Source organism: Myodes glareolus, chromosome 2, assembly GCF_982192425.1.
Source record: "Myodes glareolus chromosome 2, mMyoGla1.1, whole genome shotgun sequence".
In the NCBI taxonomy this organism is placed as follows: Eukaryota; Metazoa; Chordata; class Mammalia; order Rodentia; family Cricetidae; genus Myodes; species Myodes glareolus.
This window is the reverse complement of record NC_142027.1, coordinates 112290282-112310387: the sequence shown is the minus strand read 5'-3', so window position 1 is coordinate 112310387 and position 20106 is coordinate 112290282. Positions and strand designations below refer to the sequence as shown.

Genomic DNA, 20106 nt, shown 5'->3' with positions numbered 1-20106 from the left:
TGTAGAGCCCCTGCCTAGAATCCCCCAGTGAGGGGCTGGGGTGTGGCTCAGTGGTAGAGCCCCTGCCTAGAATCCCCCAGTGAGGGGCTGAGGTGTGGCTCAGTGGTAGAGCTCCTGCCTAGAATCCCCCAGTGAGGGGCTAGGGTATGGATCAATGATAGAGCCCCTGTCTAGAATCCCTAATGGGGGGCTGGAGTGTGACTGGGTGTTGAAACTTTGCCTATAATTCCCCACCTTGTGGGGCGTGTCTTGGTAGGGGAGAGCTTACCTAGAAAAAAGCAAGGGAGGGGGAATTTGCATAGTCTGGACCTAAGATGCTTTCCTACTGCTCTTGGACATCAGGACTCCAGGGTGTTCAGTCTCTAGATCCCAACACCCGAAACAATGGCCCCTCAGGTTCTCAAGACTTCAGCTGGGACTGGCAGTTAAACCGTCAGCCCCCTTGCCCCGCCCCCAGGGTCTGAGGTCTTCACACTAGACTGAAGATGGGACTTTTCATTACCGTGGTCACTAATAATATGCTGATAATACAGTCATGTGTCATGGTTCTCTAACAGATCTCATCTAGGTGGATGAATGATAAATAGGCTGATGATCCATCCATGGGTGAATGATAAATAGGTAGGTGGATAAATAATTGATAAGGTAGATAGATGACACATAGATTCATTAATTATTAAAAAATTAAGTCTACTTGTTGAGTACAGCTATGTTTTTTTAACGTAGCCCAGGCTGGTCCCAACTCAGAATGTAGCTGTGGATGACCTTGAACTTCTGATATTCCTGTCTTGACCTTCCAAGTGTTGTGATTACAGGGATGTTCCACAATGCCTAATTTATTGCTAAGCAAGCTCTATGCCAACTAAGCCAGGTCTGCAGCCAGAGTATATATTTTTCCTAGCGAATACAGAACTATGCTTATCTGAGTCTGAAATGTTCCTGGAAGGTCACGTGATAAAGGTTGGCTGCCAGTTGCCAGGGCTTTGGACTAGCGGTTGGATCATGAGGGTTCTGACGTTAACAGTGCATTGATCCATGGATAGACTGGGAATTCATTTTTTGATGAAGCTAAAGACTTGTGAGGCTTTCACCCATGTGTACGGTGTGTCATAATCAGAACCACCGGCACTCATGTCTTCTCCCATTTGCTCTCCCCTTTCCTCCTTCTCCACACCAGCCCCCCAACTTCATGTCCTCTTTTTTTTTTTAATCCTACTTAAAATAACAAAATAAGCCACACAGTGGTGGTACACGCCTTTAATCCCAGCACTCAGGAGGCAGAGGCAGGCGGATCTTCATGAGTTCGAGGCCAGCCTGGTCTACAAAGTGAGTTCCAGGGCAGCCTGGGCTGTTACACAGAGAAACCCTGTCTTGAAAAATAAAATAAAACAAAACAAAAGAATAAAGTAACAAAAATAATTACAAAAGCTAGGTGTGGTGACTCGTACCAGGAAGGAAGAGAGAAGGAGGGAGGGAGGGAGGGAGGGGGAGGAAAGAAAAGAGAAAAAAGTATTTTGACCAAGCAAAGAGCACCATCTTGGGACTGGTGCTAGGAGCTGGGAGGGTGGACTCTTAAATGCCTGTTTATCCTTCTAGCCACCTCTCCCCTCACATTTTAATGGGGTATGAAGGCCAGTGCCAGAGGCTGTGTGGCTCCATCCAGAGGACAACTAGCCACCCAGAGAAGGTCCAACAGAAAGAACTGAGAACCACAGGGAGCCGGAGAGATGGCTCAGCAGTTCCAAGCCCCTGCTGCTCTTACAGAAAACCCTGGTTGGGTTCCCAGCACCATGTCAGATGAAGCACAACCTTCTGTAACTCCGGCTCTGGGAGATCTGATACCCTCTTCTGGCCTTTGTGCGTACCTGCACCCCTGTGTACATACATACAGACAGGCACACATGCACACATTTAAAAATAAAAAAGAATTTATAGAAAAAAAAAGCATAAAACCCCAGCTTCCTCCCGGGGAGCATCCTGTGTTCCCTAGTGAAGTGTAGCCATCACACAGGGTGACTCAGTGAACAGTCAAGACACTGGAATTATAGTCATGGGCATGGCCATAGATTCCCACCAACCTAAAGCTCCTCAGTGGACAGCTTACTAGGGGCCTGCAGTGACCAGAGGAGCCCAGGCTTCAGGAAGGGACACTATCCCCACATGCCAGCCTGCCTGCCTCTACCCATGGTGCTTTGCTGTTGTTTTGTTTGGTGCTTGGTGAGACAGTAGCCTAGGCTTTGCCTTGAACTCACAGCAGCACAGCAGTCCTCCTGCCTCAGCTCCCACGTGATGGGATTACAAGCCTAAGATCATCACACCCGAGTTTTATATGATGCCGGGTATAGAACCTAGGGCCTTGTGCATGCTGAGCAAACACTCTACCCCCTGGGAAGCCAGAGGTTAACTGTGGCTGCTGTTCCGCAGGCCCTGTCTACCTTATTTTTTGAGATGGGGTCTCTCCCCAATTTAAAACTCACCAAATAGCCTAAGGTGACTGGCCGGCGGACCCCAGGCTTCCCCTGCTGGAATTACAAGTCAGAATGACCACATTCAACCCTTTCACATGGGTTCTGGAGTTATACTCAGCCCCTGTCCTTCTGCCCAGCCTTCTACCAAGTGGGTTTAGATCTCAGCAGGGGCAGTCAGGTGGACAGCTGGTGCAACATTTAAATCTTAAAAAAAAAAAAAAAGACTGCTCGCAATAGGATTTCTAAAAGCCAGGAGAGGATACATCACCTTGGAAAGGGATGGGCCTCCCATCCCTAGGTGCATGCAAGTGGAGACTGTCCAGCATGGTCCTTTCCTCTGTCTCCTCTTGCCCTGTCAGGATAATGCCAGGAAGTTCCTCCTCTTCCCTGAGACAAGGTATCGCTGTGTCGCTCAGATTGGCGTTCAACTCGGGACCCTCCTGCCTCAGCCTCCCGGGTGCGTCTGTATGTGGTGTGTCAGTGTGGTGTGTGGTGCACGCGTGCGTGTGCAGGTGGTATGCCTTGCACTTCCGCAGAAGGTGTCTCAGGACCCTGAGTGTCTTCCCCTATGGGTCTCCATCTTGCTGCCTTGAGATACTCTCTTACTGAACAGCAAACTTCTGGGATCTGCCAGCTGGCTTTTTACATGGTTGCTGGGCACTCACACTCAGGTCCTTGAGCTTGCAGAGCAAGCGCTCCTAACCCACAATGCCCCGATGCCCTCTCTTTTGTCTTCTGTGGTCTCAGCAGGGACCCTGTGATAAACCGTGCCACTAATTAAATGAGCACGTTCACTTCTCTTCCTTCGGTTCTGTGGGTCTGGTCCACACCTCTCCAAAGAAGGCTTTTCTGGCAGATACTGCCTCTGCTCACCCACCCTGTCTGCCTTCTGGCTGCAGGTGTGTTTCCCAGGCAGGGCTTGGCCTAGCCCAGGTTTGGGGACTTGTGGCCCAGGATGCCCTGGGGAGGGCCTCTCTCTGCTGGGCGAAAGAAGCGCAGAGTAAACAGATCGAATTTCCAGAGGCAGCCAGGCCATCCAGCCAGGCGTCCATGCTGATTGAAGACAGGAATGTTCTCGGAGGTGACTCAGCTCCTGGGCCCCTGATCCAGGCAGCGCTGGGCTTTGGCTTTGCCTGGGTGGTTGGTTCCAGCCAGGCCCAAAGGGAACAGCAGTAGAATTTTGAAGACCAACTGACTTGTGTGACTACACATGAAGCCCCTAAGGGCAAGGGAGCACAGTAGATGAGGCCTGCTGCCGTTCCCAGGTTCACTGTGGAACAGGCAGTGTGAGAGCTCGGAGAAATTTGTGTAGACCCTGGCCTAGAGGCTGAGGCCGGAGGATCTCAAGTTGCAGGCCGGCCTGTGCCACACCAGAAGAAAGGAAGAAGAAGTCAGGGAGGGAAGAGAAAGGAGAAAGGGAGAAAGAAAGGAAAGGGAAGGAAGGAAAGGGGAAAGGAAGGGGTGTGGAGGGAGAAGAAGGTCAAGGGAAGATGGAGGGAGGGAGGTGGAGAGGGAGGGAAGACGTAAAAGGCATTTCACTTGACAGCAGCAGTCAGCTAGGGAAAGGCAAGTATGAAAAAACAGCTGGACCTGGAGGAACCCGAGAATGGTAGAGGGAGAGACCAAGGCTAGCAAGGCCCCCGAAGGCTGCTCCAGAGCTGTCTCCTACTGGAGAGAAGTCCCTTTAGGGAACAGAAGACAGAAACTCAGGGTTTCTGGAACGGCTCTGGTCATCTGGGTCAAGGGCAGGATAATAGGACGACAGTCTTCGGATGTGGACCGTGGAGGTCACTGGTGAGATTAACCGGGAGGAGCAAAGCTAACTGCCGTCCAGCTGGCAATAGTGTTAGGCTGGTGACCTGAGGGAGAGATGTGGATGAAGGACAACCCTTCGGAGGATGGAAGACACCCTGAGCCTAGAGAAGTGACTAAGGGTTTGCTGTTGGTGCAGAGGACCCCGCTTCAGTTCCCAGTACCTCTGGGGGGCAGCACACAACTGCCTACAGCTCTAGCTTTAGGGGATCTAACACCCTCTTTCTAAACCCTGTGGTCACCTGCATTCACGTGCGCAGACCCACGCACCAATTATAAATAAGATCAGTCTTTTCTTGTTTTTACTGAAGAGGCTGGAGAGGTACCTCAGGGGTGAAGAGCACTCGCTGCTTTTTTGAGAGGACTCGGGTTCTGTTCCCAGCACCCACAGAGGGGTTCGCAGCCCTCTCTAACTCCAGCTCCAGGAGATCCGATGCCCTCTTCTGACTTCCGTGGGCACCAGGCCCTTACAGGCTACACATAAAATAAATAACCCTTTCAATTCCTTTTTTTTATAATTGGAGGAAACTTGAGCCCTGGGAAGGAAAGAGGCCAAGGATGAAGAATGTGGCGGGAAAGAGGTGCCTGGGGGATACAGAAAGGAGTCACGGTTTGTGAAAGAAGCCGTTTTCTTTTCTTTTCTTTCTTTTTTTCTCCCCAAGATAGGATTTCTTTGTGTAGCTTTGGAGCCTGTCCTGGAACTAGCCCTTGTAGACCAGGCTGGCCTCGAACTCAAAGATCCGCCTGCCTCTGCCTCCTGAGTGCTGGGATTAAAGGCGTGCACCACCACTGCCCGACTGAAAGCGATTCTTAAAAGCCGAACTGCAGCCCCATGGTGGTGACACACACCTTAAATCCCAACACTCAGGAGGCAGAGGCAGGCCAATCTCTGAGTTCGAGGTTAGCCTGGTCTACAGAGTTTCGGGATAGCCAGGGCTAGCTACAAAAAAAGAAAAGAAAAACAAACTGTCTCAAAAAGCCAAACTGCACATAGTTTCAGGGTTTTGAGACAGACTTCAGTAGATTCCTGTATCATAGAAATTAAGGTGCTTGGTGAGCCAGATAGGGAGAAATAGGGGAGGCCTTGGAAGGGAGGGAAGTGGAGTCAAGTGGAAGGGAGGGGATGTCTAGGCTGGAGGAATAGTGAAGGTTATCTAAACATGAGGCTGAACACGGGCCACCAAGGACAGACAGCTAAAAGAACATGGCCATCGACAGGGAGTTTGAGTGGCATTGACCCAGAGAACAGGGCACTTGAGTTACTAGGCAACCAGTCAACAGCCTCAGGCAACACCCGAGCTGGGCCCTTCAGGGAATGTCATTTGCAGTTAATAGTGTCTGGGATGTGGGGAGCCTGGCCACAGGACCACAGATTGCTTCATGGGCAAGGGTTGACTTCCTCTGTTCTTATCTTCCTGTGTTGACAGAAAGTTGGGCATCCTTCGGAGGATGAATGGGCTGCTGTGCAGAGAGCAAGGGACATGGGAAATTCATCAGGTCTCAAGTCCCATCAGCAGAAGGAAGAAGACTGTGACAACTTTTGTCCAAACTCAGTACAAGGAAAGAAAGGAACAGACGCTAGGGGTGTGGCTTACACAACATTAGAGCTCCTGCCTAGAATCCCCCAGTGAGGGACTGGGGTGTGGCTCAGTGGTAGAGCACCTGCCTAGAATCCCCCAGTGAGAGGCTGGGGTGTGAGTCATGGAGGAAGCTGACACAGAAGGGTCAGAAGTTGAAGACTGGAACAGGCCTGGCACTTACTGATACCAGGCTGGCCCAGAATGGTTACTCACTGTGTCACCCAATCTGGTTCAAACATACAGCAATCCTTCATGGCACCCGTGATGTCAAGTGTGCTCTACTAGAGCTGGCACTGCATACTGATTAAAGGAGTTCTTCATCGTACACACTGTGTGCAGGGTCCCTGTCACGTCGTGATGCATGGTCAGCCCAAACCCCGCCCCCACTGTCCTCCAGTCCCCTTGCGGAAAGCTTTACACTGTGGAATGCCATCGGCGAGGAGCATCTCTTAGCAAAGGGAAAGGAGATGGCTGCCGGCTGGTACCCTGCCCTGCCCCCCATTGTGCTTGACTGAGGTAATAAAGATGAGCAGGGAGTGTCTGAATAGGGAAAGGTTTGCTCCACAGTGGGAAGGGCAGCACAGAAGACGTGAAGCTAAGACGATGGGCAGGTGGGCCGTGAAGGAGGGTGACCAAGTAGAAGCTGGTGATAGTCTCCACCAGAGCTCACACAGTGGGGAGGCCTGAAGAAAGGAAGACGGAGCCCGCGAGGACGGCTCAGTCAGTAAAGTTCCAGGAGCTGGGACTCACTCACTGACTGTTAGCCGAGCCTACTTGGTGAGCTGCAAGCCAGTGAGAAACTGTCTCAAAAAAGGTAGTAGTAGCCTGACCGACAGTGGTGGTGCACACTTTTAATCCCAATACCCAGGAAGCAGAGACGGGTGGATCTCTTGTGTTCGAGGCCAGCCTGGTCTACAGCTTGAGTTCCAGAACAGCCAGGAACTACACAGAGAAACCCTTTCTCAAGGGGGTAGGGAAGCTAGTAGTCCAGCTAGTGAGGTGGCTTGGTGGGAAAAGGGACTAGTCACCAAACCTGATGACCTGAGTTTAATTCCACGTGATGCAAAGAAAGAACCAACTCCCACAGGTTGTCCTGAGAGCTCTACGCATACAGTCTGGCACACCCACAAACTCAATACATAAGCAAATAAATAAATAAATGTTTAAAAAATACATTACGGTGAATGGCATCACCCACCTTAATAACAGCTATGGTTGAGGTGGACCACATGTGTACTCACACACACAAAGAAGGAAAGAACAGAAGACGTGGTACGTGTAATCTTAATCCTCAGGAAGCTGGAGCAGGGGAATTGCTTCCGGTTCCAGGCTATCCTGGGTCTGGGTGCAACCATGAGGAGCTAGCACCCAGGTATAGCCTGGAATGCCCTGTAGTGGGGGTGGGGGTGGAGAGACAGGATATCACTGGGGCTTGCTGGCTGCCAGCTAAGCAACAGAGCAAGCTCCATGTTCTAGAGAGACCCTGCCGCAAAGGAATAAGGGGAGGAGGACACTCAACACCCTTCTCTGGCCGTTGATATATATAGGCACACGCATTAGCGCGCATGTGTGCATGCATGTGTGTATCACACAAACACATATACAAACAGTAAAGGGAAGGAAACATCTGTATATCCTGGAGGTTCCTTCCCAATGCTGTGATGCTTTAATACAGTTCCTCATGTGGTCACACACACACACCGCTAACTGTAAGATTATTTCGTTGGCTACTTCATAACTGTAATTTTGCTTTTGTTATGAATTGTAATAATTATCTAGTATGCAGGATACCTGATATGCCATGACCCCCAGGTTGAGAACTGCTGTCCTGGAGGGTCAGGTGGGGTGAAGTTCACAGACACAGGCCACTTGGTGACCAGTGAGAGCAGCAGGTCCCTCCGTCTCCTCTGTCTTAAAGGCCCTCTCTGAGGCGGTATGCACAATGAATTGAGATGGACGTCCAGCAGCTGGCTGGCCCCCTGGGACATGTCACTTCAACAACTTATTTATTTATACCTCGTGTCCACAGAGGCCCTAGTTGCCGTCTGCTGGTGTTTATGCCCTCCAGACCAATGTGTCCGGTCTATTTCTGGAGTGTCCCTACAGCTTTGAGGGTGACTGGAGTATGTGTCTTGCCCATTCCTGTATACCAGGCTCTCTCTCTCTCTCTCAGGCAGCTGGGAGGCCCATCCCTCCCAGCATGCACCTGTTTGGGCCATCTGGAAGCGGGAAGCTTCAGGGCTCTCTCTGAGGATGTGGGACCCCTATGAAGGAACACCCCTCCTAGAATATTGATTGCCACTTAGAAGATGACCGTTTAGTGTTGTTACTCTTTGAGGCAGTTACATAATTATAAAATGGCCAGGCGGTGGTGGTGCACATCTTTAATCCCGGCACTTGGGAAGCAAAAGCACGTGGATCTCTGAGTTCGAGGCCAGCCTGGTTTACAGAGTGAGCTCCAGGACAGCCAAGGTGACACAGAGACACCCTGTCTCTAAAAGAGTTACAAGTGGGCTATGGAACAGGCATGGATAGAGATGTCACTAGGAAGCCGACTCTGGCGGGATGGCTCAGTGGGTAAAAGGGGCCTGCGGCTAAGTCGGCCGACCTGAGCTCAGTCCACAGAACGCACTTGATGAACAGAGAGAACCTCATCCTGCAAGTTGTCCCCTGACCTCCACACGTGCACCACAGCCTGCTCACGTGTGCACAGACACAGGTGAAAAGGGGAAGAGGAGCTGGAGCTGAGTGTGTGCTAGTGACTCATCAGAAAAACCAACGACACAAGAAGTGTGTGTCACCTGGTCAAACAGGCATCCTCTTGAAGATCGGGTTTGTTGGCTGGTTGTTCTGTTTCAGGATTTTATTTATAAGGATGTGCATGAATGTGCCTGGCTGAGGTTGATGCGCACCACAGGGAGGTCAGAGGGAGCTGGCGTGGCAGGCAGTTGTGAGCCTCTTGATACGGATGCTTGGAACCGAACCCAAGCCCTCTACAAGAGCAGTAAGTGCGGTTGATCACAGCCGTGTCTTCAGCCCCTTGGAGATCGGGTTTGTGACATGCCATTCACACATAGCAAGTGCTGCTCTTTTAGCCGGCTGTGGTGGTGCACATCTGTAATCCCAGCCCTTAGTGGGTGGAGGACTGGGACATGCAGGTCAGCCTTACGACATGAGTGATGAATGAATTGGAGGCCAGCCTGGACTATCTCAAAAAAAGAAAAAAAAAAAGTCACCCTTTTTAGTGGACAGTTCTTTGGGTTTGGTAGAGATGTAGGATTTTGCAGCCGCCACTATATACCAGAGAGTACACAGGGGACTTGATGATGTAGCTTAGTGGTAGAGCATTTGCTTAGAATCTCTCAGTGAGGGGCTAAAATATGGCTCTTGGTGGAGCACCTGCCTAGAATCCCCCAGTGAGGGACTGGGATGTGACTCAGTGGTCGAGCACCTGTGACTCATCAGGGGGCCTTCCCAGACTAACCAGATGTTCCTGTGTCTTTCTGCTCAGGTGCAAGTTTTTCAGTCTGACAGAGACCCCTGAGGACTACACCATCATCGTAGATGAGGAAGGTTTCCTTGGTAAGAGTCTCCCATCACAAAGCAGGACACCTGCCCGCCTCCTTATTTCTTTTTCTATTTTCTTTGTTGTTCAAAAAAAAATGGTGGAGGGAATCTGTTTGGGGTGTTTTGTCTTTTAGAAATTTGAAGTTTGGTGGTGATGGCTTTTTTTTTTTACCTTTTACATATATTGGTTTATTGTGTGTCTATGTGCACACACGTGGCAGAACATAGGTGTGGAGGTCAGAGGGCAACCTGTGAAAGTCAGTTCTACCCTTCCATGTGGTCTCTAGGTGTTACCCTAAGATCCTCAGGCTTGGTGCCAGCGCGTTTACCTGCTGAGCCATCTCACTGGCATTTGTTTATTTGTTTTGTTTGTTTCTGAGATAAGGTCCCAATATAGCTCAGGCTAACTTATGATCCTCCTCTACAGCCTCCCAAATGCTGGAATTATAGGAATGTGACATTATGCCTAATTTTTTCCCATTTCTCTTTCTTTTCTTTAGTGTTTTTCATACAAAATTATTTTTATATGTTTAGTTAATGTGCGTGTGTGTGTGTGTGTGTGTGTGAGAGAGAGAGAGAGAGAGAGAGAATATATGTATGTGTACCATGTGTGTGCAGAAACCTGTGGAGGCCAAAAGAAGGCATCAGATCCTCTGAAACTGGGCTTACTGGCAACCATGGGGATGCTGGGAACCACAACCAAGTCCTCTGCAAGAGCAGTAAGTGCTCTTAACCCCTGAGCCATCTCTCTATCCTTATTTTTCCATTTTTTAATTTAAATGTCATTTGGTTATCATAAAATTTATCCTTTTGAGGATTAAAAAGATGGCTCAGTGGTTAAGAAGACAAGGTGAAACTCCAGAGGCCCTGGGTTTGATTCCCAGCCCCACCTGGTGGCTCCCACCATCTCTCACTCCAGATCTAATCCTCCTTCTGGCAGCTGTGGGCACCAGGCACGCAGATGATACACAGACATGTGCAGGCAAAACACCCATACACATAAGATATAATAATGATATTTCAAAAATGAATCGCCATTTCTTTTTTAAAGTGGAAGTGTAGCAGATTGTTGTATTTGGTTTTTGAGATAGTCTCAAGTACCCGAGGCTGGCCTTGAACTCTCTACACAATTGAAGATGGCCTTGACTTTCTGACCCTCCTTGTATCTAGGTGTCTGCCACCACACCTGGTTATGCCACACTTGGGACAGAACCCTGGTTCTCATCCCTGCTGGGCCAGCACTCTACAGTATCCCTTGCCCCTCAGTGGTTGAGGGGGGCTGTTTAATCACCTCTCAATGAAGCTTTCTGCCCATTAACAGTTACTACCTCTCCTCCCCAAACCCTGATGCCTACTTCCTTGTTTGAGCAGTTTGTTGACAAGCCAGGTGTGATGGCACATACCTGTAATCTCAGTATGTGCGGGGAAGAGACAAGCAGGTCTCTGTGAGTTCAGGACCAGCCTGGTCTACAAGAGTGAGTTCTAGGCCAGCCACAGCTACACAGTGAGAGACCCTTGTCTCAAAATGACAACAAAAATTAATGCCGCGCATTAAGCTTTACTTGATTATTTAGTCGTTTGTCTTTGCAGCTCCAGAGACGATTCTCAGTGCTGTGCCCATGGTAGACATGAGGTGTACTGCTGAGCCACACCCCCAAAACCCAGTGTCCAGCTTTACATTGATTCCCCCCCCCCCAGAGGCTCTCTGCAAAATGAAAATGCATTTATTTTGTTCTTTCGTGCACCACTTGTATTGATGACAGGGCAGAGAGAGCCACTGAACTTTCTCACTGGTATTGGAGTTCTGGAAAAACGAAGAGGCAGCCAATGTTCAGAAGCCTGTGGAGAGAGACAGGAGGGGAGGCACAGGTCTGTAACCCCCGTATCTAAGAGACTGAGTAGGAAGATCAGTCCTTCAGAGAGAACCTGAGTTATAGTGGAAGACCTTGTGTACAAGCCCTGTCTTAGTCAGGGTTTCTATTGCTGTGAAGAGACACCGTGACCACAGCAACTCTTATCAAGGAAAACATTTGACTGGGCTGCTGTTGTCATGATGGGAAGCATAGCAGTGCGCAGCCAGACACCGTGCTGGAGAGGAGCTGAGAGTTTCTGCATCTGGATCCACAGGCAGCAGAAGTAACTGTGAGTCACACTGAGCATAGTTTGAGCATGGGAAACTTGGAAGCCCACTCCCACTGTGACACACTTCCTCCAAACAGGTCATACTTACTCCAATATAGCCACACCTCCTAAGTGCCACTCCCTATTGGGAGCATTTTCTTTCAAAACACTATAAGCACGAAGGGCTGGGGATCTGATTCAGTGGTAGAGCCCCTGCCTAGAATCCCCAGTGAGAGGCTGGGGTGTGGCTCAGTAGTAGAGCACCTGCCTAAAATCCCCCACTGAGGGGCTGGGGTGTGGCTCAGTGGTAGAGCCCCTGCCTAGAATCCCCAGTGAGGGGCTGGGAGGTGACTCAGTGGTAGAGCACCTGCCTAGAATCCCCCAGTGAGGGGCTGGGAGGTGACTCAGTGGTAGAACCCCTGCCTAGAATCCCCCAGTCAGGGGCTGGGGTATGGCTCAATGGTAGAGCTGTTGTCCATATTCAAAGCCCAAAGTTCCATTCCCTACAAGAGTATAAAATCATGACTTGGAACTTGGATTTACCTCACCTGCTAGTTCCTGAACTTCCCCCATGGAAAACCATACTCCAGGGATAGCTATCCCTGGGGGAAAAAAGTCAAAGTTGTGTGTCTTGATTGAGATGATATCTGCCACTAAAACAGGAGGCTCTCATCACCAGGCCCAACAGCCTTGCATTCAGCAGGAACCTTGAGATCATTCCGGTAACCCACAGAGTAAAGTTAAATGCATATTTTACAGATGAAGAATCAGCTGTTCATTAATGGAGAAAATACAAGGCTAGCCTGGGCTACAATGAGACCTTGTCTTTAGACTAGAGGGATGGCTCAGGAGTTAAGAGCACTTGCTCTTTCAGAGGACTTGAGTTCATTTCCTAACATCTGCATCAGGCAGCTCACAACCATCTATAATTCTGGCTCCTGGGGCTCTGACACCCTCTTCTGGTCTCCGTGGGCACCTGCACATACATGAACGTACATACACATACATACATACATACATGAAAATTTTAATAATAAAACTATATAAGGGCTGGAGAGATGGCTCAGAGGTTAAGAGCATTGCCTGTACTTCCAAAGGTCCTGAGTTCAATTCCCAGCAACCACATGGTGGCTCACAACCATCTGTAATGGGGTCTGGTGCCCTCTTCTAGCCTGCAGACATACACACAGACAGAATATTGTATACATAATAAATAAATAAATATTTTTAAAAAAATAAAAATAAAACTATATAAATAGGTCTGTCTGGTGTCATCGTCACTCTAATATATAAGACATTAACCACTGGGGGCTGAAGAGATGGCTCAGCGGTTAAGAGCATTGCCTGCTCTTCCAAAGGTCCTGAGTTCAATTCCCAGCAACCACATGGTGGCTCACAACCATCTGTAATGAAGCCTGGTGTCCTCTTCTGGCCTGCAGACAGAATACTGTATACATAATAAACAAATAAATAAATATTAAAAAAAAGACATTAACCACTGAGCATGTGTGCCAACAAGCATACCAGAATCTTCCCAAAAATGGCTTAAAGTTATGTTCCAAAGACAGGAGCCATTGTCTGCTTTGTTGTGGGACACATTGCAGTGTGACTACCAAGTCCTTTGCTGCTGTGTGGGCTTCACGACTTGCCATCAGCAGGAGGTGTGGTTGACATCAGGGGTGAGAAGGGTGACCACCTCACGAAGCTTCATTTCAGAATTTGTAGGCTCCCAGAAATCCCCAAGAGACAGTAGGGACTTCAGATGCCACCCCCTGCCAAGAAGCCCTTGGTTATTAAGTTTGGGCTCCTTAAAAGTCTAAAAGCAAAAAGCTGTGGAAATGGACCAGTTGGTAATGTACTTGGCAAGCAAGTAAGAGGACCTGAGATCGGATCCCCTATATAAAGAAAGAAAGCAAAGGCCAACTGGTGGTGGCATGGTGCACACCTTTAATCCCAGCAATTTGGAGGCAGAGACAGGTGGATCTTTGTGAGTTTAAGGCCAGCCTGGTCTACAAAGCAAGTTCCAGGATAGCCAGGGCTACACAGAGAAACCCTGTCTCTTAAAAAAAAAAAAAAAAAAAAAAAAGGAAGGAAGGCGTGGTTTGTGCCTGTCACCCTACAGCTAGAGTTGCAGAAGCAGAGGATTCTGGTGCTCACTAGTCAGCCAGTCTGGTTCAGTGAGAGACCTTGTCTCAAAAAAAAGTGGTGGGGAGGAGACAGGCAAGATGGCTCAGTGGGTAAGGGTGCCCACAACCAAGCCTGATAACCTGAGTTTCATTCCCATGGTCTACATGGTGAAAGAAAGAAGATTGGCTCTCACAGGTGGTTCTTTGACCTCAACATGTGTGCCATGGCACACAGGCCTGCATACATACATTCATACATACATACACATATATATGCATGCACACACAGTAATAATAACTTTTTTAAAAGGTGTGAGCCATTAAGAAAACACCAGCTATACTCTGACCTACACTTGGTAGACGTGCACACATACACATAGGAAAGAATCCCAGCACTGAGTCAAGGCAAGGTCTGGGCAGGGCCAGGGCTTGGGAATCTTGTTCCTGAAGAAACAGGAAGAACAGAGCTCACCTCCTGGGTAACAGGTAGTCACAGAAGCCTAAGACCCAGGGATTACCCCTCCCCTGGCCCTTCTTCCTCCCTCTCCTATGGAGCCACCTGCCTCTCCATTACTAGCTGGCTGACCACAGGCCCTTCTGAGTCAGCAGGACCAATGGGCTTCCCCTAGGCTGTGGTCACCATGGTGACTGAGCTAGGCAGATAGGATTCTGATAGACTTCATTCAGCATCCCCTCCTCCCAAGCCATCTTTTCTGGAAGCTGGCCCGGCCCCCTCCCCCTCTTATTCTCTGACATTACTCCCAACCCCATCTCTTTGGGGACTTACCGCTTCAGGAAGTTGGCCTTTAAGACAGGGCCTGGATGGGTTTTTTGTTGTTGTTTTTTGTTGTTGTGGTTTAACCTTTTGGAGACAGGATTTCTCTGTGTAGCCTTGGCTGTCCTGGAACCCGCTCTATAGACCAGGCTGGCCCCGAACTCAAAGAGATCCACCTGCCTCTGCCTCTCGAGTGCTGGGATTAAACTTGTGCACCACCACTTCCTGACTGACCTGAATTTGTTAAGTCCACTGAGTTTGAATTTTTTATTTGATTGATTGGTTTATTTTATTTATTTTTGAGGCACCGTCCGATGTACCTCAAAGGCACCATCTGAGATATATATATATATATATAGATATATATATATATCTATATATATATATATATCCCCCAGACTGGTCACACCAAGGATGACCTTGAACTCCTGGCCCTCCTGCCTCCACTTTCTGAGTGCTGAACTGCAGGCGTGTGCCATCACTTCTGATTTTGTGCAGTGCTGGGGCTGGAACCCAGGGCTTTCTGGATGCTAGAGAGGCACCCTGCCGAGCACACTTGTGTCTTCAGCCCTGGTTTCATCTTTCCTTTTTTTTTTTATTGTTGTTGTTGGGTTGGTTTGATTTTGTCTGTTTCTGTTTTTTGTTGTTGTTGCTTTGTCTTGTTTTTGGAATTCGAGCTCACTTTGCAGCCCAGGCTAGCCTGGCGTTCAAGCGTCTTCTGCTTCAGCCTCCTAAGAAGCTGGGGTTACAGGTATTCAGTTCCTGCTACACTCCACCTGGCCTCATCTTTGGATCTTAGCCTGGTTGCTCCTGGTCTGGAGATAGTGGGCAGATTGCTGGTCCCTTTTAAGCATTTGTGCGGAGTGGACAGGCGTGCTTCCACTACAGGGTCCTTGCGGTGAGCATAGCACTGCAGTCCACTTCTTGCCGCATCTCTGTCCTGATAGGTGCCAGGAATGAGATGGCAGGAGGGGGTTCTTAGCAGGAGCCTGGGGTTTTATGAAGAATCCTGTAGTTGAGTCTCTGGGCTCATATCCACGGAGAAATGTATACATGGTGTTGTATGATGTCTCCTGGGAAGATACAAACAAACATGTCTTCACCCCAGATAGGCCACCCACGGCAGGCCCAAGAAATGATTCCACCTAAGGCTGGCTTACTGAACAGTAATCTATTGGGATTACATTCAGGAACACAGATGAGTTAAAGGCAGCTACAGCTACGTCATGAAAAGCCCTCACCTGGGCAGTGACTCCTGAAAGCTGCAGCCCGGGAGCTCCCTGCACAACCCAAGGGCAGTGCCTCCAGAGAGCCTCCTTTGCCCAGCAACTGTTTCAGGGGCTGAGTCTTGTAAGTTTCCTGAGCACTATGAGATTTGGGGTTTGGGTAGTCTTTATTTGTAGTGTTTTAACAAGACATGGTCTCACGATGTAATCCTGGCTTTCTGGAACTTACCCTGTAGACCACCAGGCTGGCCGTGAATTCACAAAGATCCACCTGCCTCTGCCTCCCACATGCTAGGATTAAAGGTCAATGACACCATGCCCAGATCCTCATTTTGTTGTTGACTTCCTGGATTTTCCAGAACCTCCCACCAGAAGGGAATGTTTCTGTTTAAAAATATAGCTACACTGGAGAGATGGCTCAGAAGTTAAGAGCACTGGCTGCTCTTTCAGAGGTCCTGAGTTCAATTCCCAGCAACCACATGGTGCCTCACAATCATCTATAGTGGGATCTGATGCCCTCTTCTGGCATAAAGGTGTTCATGCACATAAAGTGTGTGTATGTATGCGCACGCTCACACACACATAATAAACATATATATAATAAAAATATAGCTCCACAGCATTTGGGTGTCTGTAACTCATGCCCTGTCTTATCTCCAAGGAGGACTCCTTGGAGCCTGACCCTGCTGGATGGGACCCAGGACCGTGCCATTCAGGCATCTGGATTCAGGCTCTTTTTCCAGATTAAGTCTAGTATGCAGGTGTGACTAACATGCTAACAGCATACGACACACAGAAAGGTTGAGAGAAGTTGGGATTCCTGGCCTGGAGCTCAGTTGGCAGAGTGCTTGCCTGGCGTGCACAAAGCCCCGGGTTCCCTGCCCAGCCCTGCAGAAACCTGAGTGGTGGCATAATGCCTGTCATCCCAGTGATCAAGAGGCGGAGGAGGCACAGGGATCCTCAACTACATAGCTAGTTTAAGGCCAGTCTTGTCCCCTCCCAAAAAAGGTGGGGGTGGTGAGTTGACTTGGCGGGTAAGGTTGCCTGCTGTGCAGACCTGGTGACCTGAACTCAGTCATGTGAAAATAGAAGAAGAAAAACCAACTCCACACGGTTCTCCTCTGACCTCTACACACACACACACACACCTGGGCGTGCACAGCCACTCGGATACCTCATAGCCACACAGGGCTACACGTGGTAATCATAAGTAAGGGGCTTAGAAGATGGCTCAGTAGTTAAGAGCACTTGCTGCTCTTGCAAAGGACCCAACTTTGGTTCCCTGTACCCACACTGAGTGGCTCATAACCGTCCGTTGTTCTGGTTCCCAGGGAGTCAGATGCTCTCTTCAGGCCTTCGAGGGCAACTGCATTCATATGTGCACACGCAATTAAAAATGAAATAAACTCTGGGGCTGGAGAGATGGCTCGGCAGTTAAGAGCACTGGCTGCTCTTCCAGAGGACCTGGGTTCCATTCCCAGCACCCATGTGGCGGCTCACACCCATCTGTAACGAACTCCAGTCCCATGAAATCACCCCCTTCAGGGGATCTCGCCTCCTAAGGCAACAGGCACAAATGTGGTGTATATAGGCATCCATGCAGGCAAACACCTATATATGTTAAAAATAAAAGTGGGGGTTTAGTTTATAAAGACAAAAATCTTTAAAAACAGATTAAATTTTTAATTTAAAAAGTGGGAATTCAGGCTGGGCGGTGGTGGCACACATCTTTAATCCCAGCACTCAGGAGGCAGAGATAGGCAGATCTCTGTGAGTTTGGGGCAAGCCTGGTCTACAAGAGCTAGTTGCAGGACAGCCAGGGCTCTTACACAGAGAAACGCTATCTCAAAAAAAAAAAAAAAAAAAAAAAGGAGTTCAGGGCTGGTGAGTTGGCTCAGATGTTAAGAGGACTGGGTATTGATTCCCAGCACCCACATGGTTGTTTCCATCTCTTAACTCCAGCTCCAGTGAATCTAGCTTCCTCTTCTGGCCTCCACAGGCATCAGGCACACATGTGATACACACACAAACGTGGACAACATGCACATAAAATAAAGCAATAAATCATGAAGGCATTGCCAACTGTCCTTTACAGTGGAGAACACTAAGGCTAGAGACAGATAAAACAACAATTTGGCAAGTGCTTCAGGTCCCGTTGAGTTACCTAGCATCATAAGCCATCCAGAATATCACCTGCTTAGCCTTCCCTTAAAAGGACCTTTTAGAGCCGGGCGGTGGTGGCGCACGCCTTTAATCCCAGCACTCGGGAGGCAGAGGCGGGCGGATCTTTGTGAGTTCGAGGCCAGCCTGGTCTACAAGAGCTAGCTCCAGGACAGGCACCAAAGCTACAGAGAAACCCTGTCTCGAAAAAAAAAAAAAAAGGACCTTTTAGCTCTCCCGTTGATTAAATGAGGACACTGGGGGCTGGAGATATGACTCAATAGTTAAAAGCACTTGCTTGCAGAGGACTTCTGTTTGCTCCCCAGCACCAATGTCTAGTGGCTCACAAATGCCTGTAACTCCAGCTCCAGGGCATCCAACGCCCTCTTCTGGCCTCCTCAGTAATTGCACTCGTATGCATATAACCACATAGGACACACACATACACATAAATTAATAAAAATGTTTAAATGAGGAAGCTGAGGCCTAAAGACAAGCAAGACCATCTCTAGGGTCTCAGCCAATCCCCACACCTCTGCCTACCTCTCCAACCAGCCAACCTGGCAATACCTGGGCTCCAGGCAGTGACCAACATCATCATCTGTGTCCCCTGCTCCCTGCAGAGCTGCCTTCTTCCGAGCACCTGAGTGTGGCAGATGCCACCTGGCTGGCCCTGAATGTAGTGTCTGGTGGCGGCAGCTTCTCCAGCTCCCAACCCATCGGTGTGACGAAGATCGCCAAGTCTGTCATCGCCCCGCTGGCAGACCAGAACATCTCCGTGTTTATGCTGTCCACCTATCAGACTGACTTCATCCTGGTGAGTCAGAGCTATGTTATGCACGCTCCCATACAGTCAGAGTCCGGCTGTGCACGCTCCTAACCTTCTCCTTCTAACGCGCGCGCACGCCACTTCCAGCACTCTTCTCCTGTGTCGTCTGCGCGCGCGCACTACTTCCAGCACGCTTCTGTCCCATCTGCGCGCGCGCACCACTTCCAGCACTCTCCTCCTGTCCCGTCCGCTGCTCTTCTCGCCCCGGCCTTGTGCACTATGGCAGGAGGTGGGATGAGCTGGGGCTCAGGTACTCTTCTTCCCGTCCTCAGGTGCGCGAGCGTGACCTGCCCTTCGTCACTCACACCTTGTCCTCGGAGTTCACCATTCTTCGGGTTGTCAATGGAGAAACGGTAGCAGCCGAGAATCTCAGCATCACCAATGGCTTTGTGAAGCCCAAGATGGGTAAGTTGGAAGAGAGGGGCGTGTCCCCAGCAGAAAGCCCGACTCCTAGAGTCCACCTGGTGTTCACTGGGTTCTAGGTGGGGTGGCTAGCAGTGGCCAGAGATGGCTCGCATCTCTGTCAGGGTGGCTACCTATCGGGGGTACCGTGGAGCAGAAGCGTAAGCACTGGGAGCTGAGCCAGGTGGTGGCTGTTGGGAAGGACATTCTCAGCAGCTAAGCAGCTTACACAGAAGCCCAGGGTCCTGAAGGGAAATTTTTTTAAGGGTTTATTTATTTATTATGTATACAACATTCCTTCCATGTATGCTTGCATGCCAGAAGAGGGCACCAGATCCAATTATAGAGGGCTGCTGGGAATTGAACTCAGGACCTCTGGAAGATCAGTCAGTGCTCTTAACCACTGAGCCATCTCTCCAGCCCCCTGAAGGGAAATTTAAGATCAGTGCAGTGTGTGCTGGGGGTGAAATAAAACCACATGGGCTGTGATGAACAAAGTCGGGGGCTTGGTCCAACTCCTGTACACAAAAGCGCTACTCTGGCCTTAATACTTGTATCCTATGTTCTTTCAGTCAAGAGGCCAGTCATCCACCCGTTATCCAGCCCTAGCAACAGGTTCTGTGTCACCAGCCTGGACCCCGACACGCTGCCCGCCGTCGCCACGCTTCTCATGGATGTGATGTTCTACTCCAATGGGTAGGTGTTGGGGTAAGGAGTAGACATGGAGATACCACCCCATCCAGGAGCTCTGAGGGCAGAGACCTCATTTTACCCCTAAGTCCGATCTGCAGGAGGAGACACGTTCTGCCCAGGAGCCTAATCTGAAGGGGAGACACAGATCTGCCCTAGAAACAAGTCTGAGGAAAGAGGTATGGTTCCACCGAGGAGCCTGTCTTACTCAGAGTTTCTGTTGCTGCATCAAAAACGCCACGATCAAAAAGCAAGTCAGAGAGGAAAGCGTTTATCTGGCTTATACTTTCATATTGCTGTTCATCATCAAAGGCCTTTAGGACAGCAACTCCAGCAGGGCAAGAACCTGG

General features: G+C 49.5%; 1 protein-coding gene across 1 annotated transcript in view; it reads left to right on the top strand.

Annotated features, from left to right (window-relative positions):
* Positions 1–20106, top strand: part of Castor2 (cytosolic arginine sensor for mTORC1 subunit 2) — a 38567-nt gene that overhangs the window by 15801 nt on the left and 2660 nt on the right. The window contains exons 2-5 of the mRNA XM_048433769.3: positions 9372–9442; positions 18459–18652; positions 18937–19069; positions 19639–19762. Coding sequence (XP_048289726.1) covers positions 9372–9442; positions 18459–18652; positions 18937–19069; positions 19639–19762 — 522 coding nt within the window. The remainder of the gene's footprint in view (positions 1–9371; positions 9443–18458; positions 18653–18936; positions 19070–19638; positions 19763–20106) is intronic.